Source organism: Bufo gargarizans, chromosome 1, assembly GCF_014858855.1.
Source record: "Bufo gargarizans isolate SCDJY-AF-19 chromosome 1, ASM1485885v1, whole genome shotgun sequence".
Taxonomy (NCBI): Eukaryota; Metazoa; Chordata; class Amphibia; order Anura; family Bufonidae; genus Bufo; species Bufo gargarizans.
In genome coordinates this window covers 372,351,162-372,364,591 of record NC_058080.1, presented here as the reverse complement: position 1 = coordinate 372,364,591, position 13,430 = coordinate 372,351,162, and the positions used below count along the sequence as shown (strand labels likewise).

At 41.5% G+C, this 13,430-nt stretch overlaps 1 protein-coding gene across 1 annotated transcript in view; it reads left to right on the top strand.

Moving 5' to 3' along the window:
• Window positions 1-13,430, top strand: part of LOC122920408 (single-stranded DNA-binding protein 3-like) — a 443,360-nt gene that overhangs the window by 295,294 nt on the left and 134,636 nt on the right. The window contains exon 5 of the mRNA XM_044269882.1: window positions 6,466-6,555. Within this exon, the coding sequence (XP_044125817.1) occupies window positions 6,466-6,555 (90 nt within the window). The remainder of the gene's footprint in view (window positions 1-6,465; window positions 6,556-13,430) is intronic.

The following is a 13,430-nucleotide window of genomic DNA, read 5'->3' as shown; positions in this document are numbered from 1 at the left end:
AGGACAGTATCATGATGTTTCTTGAACACCTTGTGTTGCAGTTCTGAAGGAACAAACAACTTCCCTGGAGGACTGGAATCAGGTGCCTCACCTTGAGCCCCCAACAATTCCGCCTCCAGCTCGGGATAAAGAGCGGATACCACCACCCCATTAGCCAAAATCGGTGCGGGATCCTCCGAATCATCCCCCTTCCCCCAGGAAAGCTACATGACAAAGCATCCACTTTGACGTTTTTGATCCCAGGACAATAAGTAACCACAAAATTAAACCTGGTAAAGAATAATGACCATCTGGCCTGTCTAGTTTTCAGACGCTTTGCTGATCGCAGGTAAGCCAGATTCTTATGGTCAGTAATTGCCGTAATTGGATGAATCGCTCCTTCTAGCCAATGACGCCATTCCTCAAAGGCCAATTTGATGGCCAACAACTCTATATTCCCAACATCATAATTTCTTTCGGCGGCAGAGAGTTTCTTAGAGAAAAAAGCACACGGACGCCATTTGCTAGGAGAGGGACCCTGTGACAAAGCTGCTCCAACTCCCACTTCTGACATGTCAACCTCCACAATGTAGGGTTGAGACACATTGGGTTGCATCAGAATGGGAGCGGAAGCAAAGCAGTCCTTAATTGCAGAAAAAGCCTGTAATACTTCTTCTGACCAGACAGAGAAGTCAGCGCCCTTCCTAGTCATATCGGTCAAAGGTTTGACAATAGAGAAATAATTCAGAATGAACTTCCTGTAGTAATTAGTAAATAAAAAAAAAACGCATCAGAGCTTTCTGATTCTCTGACTGGTCCCATTCTAGTAACGCACGGACCTTTTCGGGATCCATGCGAAAACCTGAGGCAGAAAGTAACCAACCCAGAAACTGCAGTTCCTAAACAGCAAACACACATTTTTCCAACTTTGCATACAATTTATTCTCCCGAAGGATCAATAACACCTGTCTTAAATGATCCTAAAGAGTATCCATATCCGGTGAGTAAGTTAGTATGTCATCGAGGTAAATAACGATAAACCTCCCCACCAAATGATGAAAAATGTCATTGATAAAGTTCTGGAAGACTGCCGGTGCATTCGTTAAACCAAAGAGCATAACCAGGTTCTCGAAGTGACCCTCAGGGGTATTGAAGGCCGTCTTCCATTCATCCCCTTCCCTGATTCTTATCAGATTATAAGCCTCTCTTAAATCCAACTCAGAAAACACCTTGGCACCAACAATCTGATCAAATAGATCCCGAATCAAGGGAAGGGGATAATGGTCATGGATAGTAATGAGATTCAATTCCTGGAAATCTAGGCACGGTCTAAGGGACCTGTCTTTTTTCTTTACAAAAAAGAAGCCCACTGCCATAGGTGATTTAGATGGCCTAATATGTCCTTTTGTCAAATTCTCGGCAATATACTCCAGCATAGCTACTCTTTCAGGTTGGGAAAGATTATATAACCGAGATTTCGGCAATTTTGCTCCGGGAATAAGATTGATCGGACAATCATACTCTAAGTAAGGGGGGGGGGGCAAAAACTCCTGATCTCCACCTTCCAAGAATACGTTCGAAAAATCAGAAAGAAATGAATGTAACACCTTAGTGGATACCTCAGAAATAGATTCGCCGAGACAGTTGTCCATACAAAAATCAGTCCAATTACTGATTTGTCTAGTTTGCCAATCAATGGTAGGATTATGTTTGGTCAACCATGGTAAACCCAGAACCAGCAGAGCAGGCAAACCTTTAAGAACAAAACAAGAAATGGATTCAACATGAGACTCACCAACCCTCAAATGAATATCCTGCACAATATGAGTTAGACACTTTTGCGAGAGAGGAGCGGAATCTATAGCAAACACTGATATCTCTTTGCTAGTTCTAAAACCATGACAAATTGATAAACAAAAATATTAAACAAATACTTCTACTGTTAACAAATACTTCTAATTCAATATTTTCAGAGTCTAGAGCCACCATGGCAGGCAGGAGGAATAGGGTACTGCAGGTAGAATACAAATATACCTGTTCTGACTCTGTTAATTCACGCTACAAAGAGTAAGGGAACGTATTTTTTTTAAATAACCCCCCTTTTGTTTTTCATTACCACTTTGAGGCTTAATAAAAAGACACATATTAACGAAATTTCCTTCTTTACCACAGAAATAACAGTCTTCTTTGTACTCTAGAGTGCCTATTACCAAGGCAAGAAGAGACCTGACCTAACTACATAGGTTCCTCTCCAGTCCCTGGTTCAAGTGTCACTGTACCCCGAGCATCAGGAGGGACAGATTCCCCAAATGACAGTGCCTCTTGCCTGAGGGGAACCTAGTACCTCTCCCTCAGACATCTATTAATCCTTATGGCTAGAGCCATGGCAGCCTCCAAAGAATCAGGATTTTCATGAAACGCAAGGGTGTCTTTTAGTTTCTGAGACAGCCCCTGACAGAACTGACTATAGAGTGCAAGGTCATTCCACTCCGAGTCACCCATCTTCTAAATTCAGCACAATATGACTCAGCCGTATGTTCTCCCTGACACAAACTACGCAGCTTAGATTTGGCCAGAGAGTCCCGGTCTGGGTCATCATAAATCAGGCCCAGGGCTCAGAAAAATTTGTCCATTGATCGGAGGGACTGCGAACCGATCAGCAGAGAAAAAGTCCAGGACGGAGCATCACCTTTTAGCAAAGAAATGGTAATCCCCACACTTCGATTTTCGCCTCCAGATGAAATCTGACGCAGACGAAAAATATAATTTACAAGACTCCCTGAACCGAACAAAGTTATCTCTGGGAGAGCGACCTTTGGTTCAATGCTGACCTGGTTCCCACCAGCGGCGCCAGACGCCAGAGAGCCCTGACACAGTGCAACTGAAGTACGGAGGTCTGCTACCTTCCAAGATAATTCCTGCATGCGATCAACCAGAGTATCAACTGCTTCCATTTTGCATGGAGCAAGGGAAAAAAATGACGGTAAGGGCGGTATATAATGTCACAGAAGTTGAGGGAAAGGAAGCAAACCAAACACAACAAAATTAAACAAAACAGCAGGCTAGGCCCCACAGCTAGGGAACAGGGAAAGGTCACCTTCTGACAATCCCTGAGCCTTTCCCTAACTGCTACCACCATGAATAAATCTCGATGGTAGAAGTGTCCATGCACTCGAACATAAGCCCTGCTGCTACTGACACAAACCCTCAGCTAGGGAGCAGGCGAAAAGAAAACCGGTTCCTTTCACAGATGAAGGAACCAGCGTCTACGTAAGGCCTAGCCAGTACAAACAACAGAAGAGAAGAAAGGAGGGCTTAACTGAAGACGAACTGGGAGCAGGAGATCCACAAAACATCAGCAGAGAACTCCAGGAGAAACTATAAACCTCAAGGGCTATAGTGAGAGGCAGGTATAAATAGCATCACTAATTAACTAATGAGCAGAACCTGTAAGGGGTTGGGATCCTGCCCAAAGCCACAATAAAGCAATCTGTCAGATTCACGTGCAGAAAATCTGACAGATCTTCTCAGATCACTCACAGGGCAGGCCGTGACTCAAGGGTTGCACTCACCCTCGGTGCACTTAGCACATTTGTATATAGATTAAAAGTAGTTTTTCTCGAGAATGAAGCAGTAGATCACTAGGTGAAGGGTATCGTTATATTCCCTACAAGGCACTGTACCTAGTTGAACAGTGACTTTCTTGGTGACAGACTCCCTTTAAGTATTGAATGGAAACTCAGATTGCTGGGGCCGTTGCATAGTAATTGATCGCGTAGCTGGCGGTCTCCTGTTCTTTCTACAGGACCTGTCAAAGGACCTGTGGTGACGTCACTGAGCTTATTACATGGTCCATCACCATGGTGATGGATTATGTGATGAGCACAGTTGTGTCACCACAGGTCTTTTGACAGATCCTGAAGAAAGAGCAGGAGACCGGCAGCTACGCGATCAATTGGAGGAGGTGAGTATTTTTTTTTATTTTTTTTTACCTTCAATTGACAGTGAATACAGTGAATAGACTTTCATCTTAGCAACCATGCGTGAAAATCGCACCGCATCCGCACTTGCTTGCGGATGCTTTGCAATTTTCACACAGCCGCGTTCACTTCTATGGGGCCTGCGTTGCATGAAAAACGCACAGTATAGAGCATGCTGCAATTTTCATGCAACATGCAAGTGATGCGTTAAAATCACCGCTCATGTGCACAGCCCCATGGAAATGAATGGGTCCGGATTCAGTGCGGGTGCAATGCGTTCACCTCACGCATTGCACCCGCGCAGAAATCTTGCTCGTGTGAACCCAGCCTTAGTCCTCTCCTTATGCCATGTAGATAATCTCTTATATAGGGTGAAGTAATTGCAAGTGGCATTAGGGCAATTAGGAGGCATGGATTTAGCAAAGGACCATAGCTTCAAACTATGCCTCGAACAAAGTGCAATGACTCAAAAATTCTGGAAAACAAAGTATTCTTGTGTAAGTACACCATATGCCATGTGCCCTGCCCACTTCAGAGGTGAGTAACTCTCATACAGAGGGTAGCGCGCTGTCTTCAATGATAGTGCTTGCTGTTGAGGGAATGTGATTTCTGTGCCAAGTTTGATAAACGGTTGGAAGTCGGTTGTTGTCATAGTAACAAGACACAACTTTGGTTAAACACTTCCGCCCTTCAGCAGTTAGGAGCGTGCCAAACGGTTTCCCCTAGAGAGGATGTCTTCAGCTGAAAGATATGCTTAAATAAAATATCCTGTCTCTGCGTGCTGTAACCCTTCGATTACCTGAACTAGCAGTTTAGGATGGCTGTTATAAATCCGTGATTTGACTGCCTGGAATTGGCAGCCTTGGAGGAGAAGATGCAGCTGCCATGCAGGCAATAAGTGACAGGAGAGAATTTGGTTATTACAGTCACCAGACTTCTCAAACTACTTATAGTCTGCAGGGAAATAGTCATAAAATGACCTAAAAACAAGTGACTTCACTGTAACATTATACTGTGTATACAAAACTATAGAAATGTATTGTGTATATGTAATACATTGTGTCACCCTCACAGCGTAGCTGTCTATTATAGGCCAAAAGTACTGTATATAGAGCTTTGACAACTTTTTGGATTCAAAGCTTTTTCATCGTAGAGCTGTAGGAATGGTTACAATTTTCCACCTAACAAACTATGTTAGACAGATCCTCCCTAAAATATTGTTATTATTGGAACTGTTCCTTTTAGCAACTGGAATGCTCCTATAACACCCAGGCCTGCAAGGAAATCCCCTATAGATTTATTAACAGGCTACAGACCCATGGATTATTGGCAGACAAGTAAGACAACTAAAAGGAGCATTTCTGATAATAGTGGTATGTTTAAAGGAGTGATGCAACTTTTTTGGAAGCATACTTACCTGCTTCCTGGTGCTGGGTCCCAGCTCCTTTGCTCCTCGTCTGCTCCACTGCACTCCCTATATATAAACTTTCTGTTTGACGCCACTGCAGCCAGTCGCTGGCACATCGAAGATCTGCTCCCCTTGCATCGCATGACCATTTCCCTCTTAGCAGTGCAGAGGGCACAATCCATAACAAATCCATACCAAGTCTGTGTCCAAGGCTTGGAAGCATTTTTCTCACACCAAAAGACCAATTACCACAACTGTTCTGTAGAAGCAGTCATTCAGTGTGTAGCATTACACACACTGGGGCAGATTTACTAATCCTGTAGATGGAGTAAACTTAGAATGATTATATAGACATGTGCCAGATAAAATACATTAGCTTAGGCAGGATGATAAATTTGGCATTTGGCAAGACATCTTTGTCTAACTATATACCCTGTTGATTGGCTTACTTTGCAACAGAATTTTGTGGAGCAATTTTGGTGCAATATGTTGCATCTTAACTCTTGTCCTCTTTCCCATTAAGCCATAACTCCTTTCCTTAGTGAGCTAGGTTCACTGGATTTTTCTAAAACCAAATGTGCCAAATTGCACCAGATTTTGGCACATTTGATAATAAGACCTAGGCCTAATCACATACATACATAAGGGCCATTAACTTTTAGATATTGTAACACCAAAATAACTACAGTGGTTAAAACTGTGATCTTTTCTATTTTTTTTAGCTTACCATAGAGGTAGCCCATGTGGTTGCTATGAGGAGCAGTGTGCCCACTGTAGGTTGGGACTGTCCTATGTGTTCAAGATTAGCAAACAACTGAATGAGAAACCAAGTCATGGAGGTTATGTCAAACCTGCCTAAAAAGGATAGGAAGGAGATAGTGGGGTAGTTGAATAACCATCAAGCAATCCAGTCCAAGAAAAGAAATGGGCTTCAGTGTAATTTTTCTGTAGGACCTTTCTTTCCCTGTTGTACTCCCTTGTTCTGGGTGATGAAAAAGTGATACAGAACTGAAGGCTTTTGTCATCTACACTCATCAAATAACTTCTCATGGTAAGAGACACCATGTTAATGCAGTCTTTTCTTTTTCTTTGCTACAGAGTGCAGCTGCTGCTCCCAGTCCTGTGATGGGTAACATGCCTCCGAATGATGGAATGCCAGGAGGACCCATGCCCCCAGGGTTTTTTCAGGTAACAGAATGTTTCTATGCTAATATTAAAATGCAATGAAATATGTATGTATATCATTTCAAATATAGGGAATTTTTAAAACTACTACAGTATATCCATCCTTTCTGTGACGGAAGACATTATGTAAATATCACCATTTAGTGATGTGGTGAAAAGCTATTCTATGTAAAATCCCAATGTCTGGAGGAAAAAAAAAGTATAGTCTCCAAGGCGGCAAGGCTTCTTTACTCTAAGATCTGTGAATATGTGGAATAGACTACCTTCGGACATGGTCACAGCTGGAACAGTGGACAGTTTTAAAAATGGTTAAGATGAATTCTTAAAAATAAATAACACCAATACTTATGATAATGTGTAGGAATCTGGGTCTCACTCTCCTTTTTCTAAAATTCACATCCTCATGTATCCCTTGGTTGAACTTGACTGATACATGTCACTCCTGATCCCAGCACGGCCTCTGCTGCATCTCCCTGCCTCATATGGGTATGTGAAGAAAAAAAAAAAAGGAAAGGCTATTGGAATGTGCCCGGCCTTTAAGGGGTTAAAGACTATAGTGTGATTGGAATGACAATTTATATAGCTATATAATACTATTTGTACTTAAAACATTTTCCAAATATGTTCTGCCCTTCCAAATATATTGCAGTGATATTAGAAGTATATTTTGATACAAAATGGATGTTGAGATTATTACTTCAATGTTTTGCGAAAAGGAAAAGTAGACCATGTACCAGAAAATGTGTCCGGATTTAAAATAACCAATGGTAGTAGACCATGTACCAAAACAAATGTGTCCAGATCTAAAATAACCTATGGTAGTAGAGCATGTACCAAAACAAATGTATCCAGACCTAAAATAACCAATTGTGGTAGACCCTGTACCAAAATTGTGTCTAGGTCTAAAATGTTAAAGGGGTTCTGCAGTTTGTTTAAACTGATGATCTATCCTCTGGATAGATCATCAGCATCTGACCGGCGGGGATTCGACAACCGGGACCCCCACCGATCAGCTGTTTGAAAAGGCAGCGGCGCTCAAGCAATGCCGCGGCCTTCTCACTGTTTACCGCTGGCCCAGTGATGTCACAACTAGTATCAACTGGCCTGGCCGGGGCTAAGCTCCATTCAAGTGAACAGAGCTTAGCCGCGCCCAGGCCAGTTGATACAAGTCGTGACATCACTGGGCCAGCGGTAAACAGTGAGAAGGCTGCGGCGCTGCTGGAGCGCCGCTGCCTTCTCAAACAGCTGATCGGCAGGGGTCCCGGGTGTCGGACCGCCGCCTGTCAGATGCTGATGATCTATCCAGGGAATAGATCATCAGTTTAAACAAACTGCAGAACCCCAGAACTCCAGATCTAAAATAACCAATGTTAATAGATCATGTGCTAAAAAGTAAATGCTGAGATATAATATAACCAATGAAAATACCTGATGTTATAAAAGGTTTATAAAAATGTAGTAAACATATAGATATTCTGCCATCTTATGACATATAATCAAAGAGGATTATTGCCTTTATGCTTTAATGGGTGGATTCACTTTGGGGAATCCCATTTTCCTTCCCTGTGCAGTCTATTAACACGCAATAGACAGGTGCCCCTAACCCTTTGCTTGTTTACTGCATAGTTTATTGAAGGGAAAGCCTTTCCAAACCATCCCACAAGCTTATCTTCATGTAGACTCTCTGGCTGCTGAATAAGCCTGTGTGCCAACAATCGATATAGAGAAGCGGTCTCTGCTTGGAACGTCTGTCTACTGTTTTTTCCTGCACAAGCTGCAGTAAATATGGTTCCATATTGCCACTTTACTAGAAGAAAGAGAACAGTGTAGACATGAGGTGAGATCAAAAGAATATTAAACTCTTAGCCTCTTGTCTCTGTGATTGAGGTTTACAGATAAATCACAAGAATTATTTGCTGTATATATGCCTAATCTCAAACTAGTTCTCATATTTAAATAGTATCACTAGAGAGTTACAGTATGTACGTTCTCAGTGACCAGCAAAAGGGCCTTGGGAGCACTAGGGGACCTTCATTCTTAACATGAACTCTGCTCATGCACTCCAGCCTATCATTTTTGATCTTCTGACATTCTTCAATATCACACCAAGGATTATAGGGAAGATTCGCCTTTACACTGACGAATAAAAAAAAGTAACAGAGGACCAGGTGTCTCTCTGAATGCTGAAGAGGTTGTCCCGCTAATAATTTTTTTTTTTATTGGGTTGTATGCTGTAAAAAAAAAATCATACACACCTTATTGTGTCCCTGTTCCAACACTTATCCTATCCTCACTAGTCTCTACTTCCAGGTCTCTACCAACACACAGGAAATGACCGCTCAACCAATCACTTGCATCATTTCATTGTGTTGATAGATTGAGATGAACAGGGACCAGGGCAGTGACATTCTGACCCTTTAAAAAAATGTATTGATTGGACAACTTTGTTAAACAATGTTATGTAGGATTTAGTGTGTGTGTGAGGGGGTAATTAACACAGGAACGCACAATTAAGAGGCGCATGTGCATAAGAAATGAAATGTACTCCAGCTGGGACTAGTTAAATGAGTTGGGCCACGGCTATCCCGCTCGCAACTCACATCCTCCCACTAACACCCTGCCTACTTTTTGGGAAAGTTTCAAGTGTGTTGGAAAAAGCTAAAATAATGGCAAATTATTTTGCAAACTAGAAGTTGCACCAAAATGTGCAACTTTTATACACCAGAAAACTGGTGTAGAAGCTTGATAACTCTCCCCCCTAAAGGTTTTATATTAATATAGGTTTTGTCTCATACTGTTTGTCATTATGACATAGTTATTGTGCTACTGTAGTCTGATAATTTGAATAGTTATCTTGACATAGCAAGCAAGTGGCAAATGATTTACTAAGTAATAGGCTGCTTTCACACATGGATGCTTGTTTGTGCCTGAATTATGGATGCAAGATCTGGCCCTCCTGTGGTTTATCAGAATCGGAGTGAGTGTACTATAGGCTTCTATGGGGCTCTAGCTCTGGTTCTGATGAACTGCAAAAGGTCCAGGAGTTGTGTCAGTAAGCCTTAAAGGGGTATTCCGGGATTATAATAGTTTATTACAGATATGCTCATGTATTTGCTTACTTCATGTACATATTTCCCATGCTTTTTCTCTTCTTCGGTTTGGACTTTCCTGACCAGTTTTCACTATGTAAACAAATCACTCTGGTTTATTACATCCTGTGTGTAGTACTTCCTGTTGCTGTATCCAACCAAACCCATCATGCACTTCTCCTTCCTCTACCCGATCTCCAGCAACTCCCTTAATAACACCCAGCTACTGTATAGCTCCTCCCACCAGCTAGTTGCATATACACTCCCCTATCACTGTTGCTGCTCTGACACGCCCATGGACATAACATCACGCCCATGACCAATTGTGTGCATTGTGACCAATGCCTGAAAGGAATATAGGTAAAAGAACCTCATTACAGAATGACAGCTACCTTCAGAAATTATTATTTTAAAAGATGCTGTTGCAAACTGAAAGTCCTCTTTAAACTAAGAAAAAGGGAGTGCTTGGTAGCAACCTCTTACATTATAAGACAATCTTTATAAGCCCTGGCCTGATGCAGTACATTATACAGGTTTGAAAGCTATCAGATTAGTATATGGATTTGCTAGTGTCCACAACAAGGTTCTCTTAGAGTGGTCCAGTTCCCATTGACTAGAAGTTTTGATTCTCGGACAACCCCTCTAACTCCCCCACCCCCCCCCCCCCTCCCATAGCAACAATAAATGTGAAATTTGCAATTTTTTTCCCCCTGTTGTTTCTGATCCCGCAGCGCTGGCATCATCCTCCTGGCTGCAGCATTGACATCCCATACACAAACAAGTGGAACCAGTCAGTCACCTCAGCAGTCTCCAGTGCTTGATTGCTGAGGTCAGTTAGTGCCAGCAAATGTGACATGGTATGTATGGGGCTCCTGCACCAAGGCAAACAAACACCAGTGGGGGGACCAGAGTGGCAGGGAGAAAACTGTTATTCTAGTATTTACTGTTGCCGTGGGAATTTTCATTTTACTATGAGTTCAGTATCAGGGCAATGTTTGACCACACAGAAAAATCTAAAATGCCATGTAACATGATCTCTCAGTTGCCTGTATGATGCTTTCTTTTATTCCAAATAATGTCTCCCTGACTGCATCTGTCAATAAAATGATATTAGTGATGGCTTCAGTGACCATGGAGTCTGTTTTCCTAATAGATCAAACTATTGGGGCCCAGGTAATAAATCACATAGGGGTCAGAGAGGGAACAGGATAGGGAGGCTACACCAGTAGTAGTTATTGACGATGGAAAATGCTTAATAAGCAATAAGTTAGCTTAGAAATGTTTTATTGTGGAAAATTGGGGTTCAGCATTAGGCAACTTGGGATACTTAGCCTTTTGTGACTTCACCTTTAAGATAGATAGACACATGTTTGGACAAGATGGACTACATAACTTGCTGCACTGGCTTCCATTGTCAATGAAAATTATAACAATTTGGTCTTTTAATTGAAACTGAAAGAAAGTCACGCATTTCTTTCATGTCTCAAAGTCTATGATCTACTTGTTTGGCCTCAGGCACAACAGCTTCTGAGTAAGAATGCCTTAATTCACGCCAATATCCAAATGCCACCCCTTTTTGAAAAACGTGTGCCCCTTTCTCTGATGTATGTATTGTGCAAAATGTTATTTTACAATTAACATCAGCTTGTAATGGCCCAGAGGTACTCTGTACAGCCTCCTGCACAATAAGGACCCCTTCACACTTCCGTATGAAAGTACGAATCGAATACAGATGCGCAATATGTTCATCTGATTTACCATGTGTATCCATTTTTGTTCAAATACTGAAAAACTGATGGTTAAAAAACTGAAAAAAACATGCTCACCTGTGAAATATGCAAAAATAGAACAGACATTTTAAATTCAAGCCTTTGATAGATCCGTTGGAACATGCAGCGTATTGAAAACTATACATAAAAATGGAAATGTCAGTAAAACCACCAACTTTCCTTAACGAAAAACCACAATCAATACAGATCCGTTATACGGAAGTGTGAATGAGGCCTAAAGAGGAATACCAGTTTTAGTCTTGGGCTGCTTTCACACGGCTGTGTGTTCTTCCATATTTCCTGGACCGACTGCGGCTCGCCTGAGCTGAACTAACCACATCATACTGATTTATGATGCTGTGAGTTCCAACCTGGCCACAGGTCTATTGTCCCATACTCGCCATCACATTGACTGTATTTTATGGGCCCCACACGAGTGTGTGAAAGCAGCCTTATATACGTAGCCAACATTTTTTTTCCTGTAAAAATACCTATTGTATGTACCAGTAAGTACATTTTTTATATCAATCTGACTGAAACGTTACATTGTGGTGTTACTTTTAATACATTATATTTGAAGACATAACTCCATTCATCTGCCTACTTTCATGTCCACGCTGACATTGCTCAAATGCTGTTTGACAAACTATTGTGGCCCAGGTAATAAATCACATAGGGGTCAGAGAGGGAACAGGATAGGGAGGCTACACCAGTAGTAGTTATTGACGATGGAAAATGCTTAATAAGCAATAAGTTAGCTTAGAAATGTTTTATTGTGGAAAATTGGGGTTCAGCATTAGGCAACTTGGGATACTTAGCCTTTTGTGACTTCACCTTTAAGATAGATAGACACATGTTTGGACAAGATGGACTACATAACTTGCTGCACTGGCTTCCATTGTCAATGAAAATTATAACAATTTGGTCTTTTAATTGAAACTGAAAGAAAGTCACGCATTTCTTTCATGTCTCAAAGTCTATGATCTACTTGTTTGGCCTCAGGCACAACAGCTTCTGAGTAAGAATGCCTTAATTCACGCCAATATCCAAATGCCACCCCTTTTTGAAAAACGTGTGCCCCTTTCTCTGATGTATGTATTGTGCAAAATGTTATTTTACAATTAACATCAGCTTGTAATGGCCCAGAGGTACTCTGTACAGCCTCCTGCACAATAAGGACCCCTTCACACTTCCGTATGAAAGTACGAATCGAATACAGATGCGCAATATGTTCATCTGATTTACCATGTGTATCCATTTTTGTTCAAATACTGAAAAACTGATGGTTAAAAAACTGAAAAAAACATGCTCACCTGTGAAATATGCTAAAATAGAACAGACATTTTAAATTCAAGCCTTTGATAGATCCGTTGGAACATGCAGCGTATTGAAAACTATACATAAAAATGGAAATGTCAGTAAAACCACCAACTTTCCTTAACGAAAAACCACAATCAATACAGATCCGTTATACGGAAGTGTGAATGAGGCCTAAAGAGGAATACCAGTTTTAGTCTTGGGCTGCTTTCACACGGCTGTGTGTTCTTCCATATTTCCTGGACCGACTGCGGCTCGCCTGAGCTGAACTAACCACATCATACTGATTTATGATGCTGTGAGTTCCAACCTGGCCACAGGTCTATTGTCCCATACTCGCCATCACATTGACTGTATTTTATGGGCCCCACACGAGTGTGTGAAAGCAGCCTTATATACGTAGCCAACATTTTTTTTCCTGTAAAAATACCTATTGTATGTACCAGTAAGTACATTTTTTATATCAATCTGACTGAAACGTTACATTGTGGTGTTACTTTTAATACATTATATTTGAAGACATAACTCCATTCATCTGCCTACTTTCATGTCCACGCTGACATTGCTCAAATGCTGTTTGACAGGATTCGAGACAGCCGTATTAAGCTGTGTTTTTTCCTCAGCAAGTGAAGCATTTAAACACTGGCCATGTAGTCTAAATCAAGCAGTGCTAAGCCCTCTTGTATCCCAAAGGGTATATATC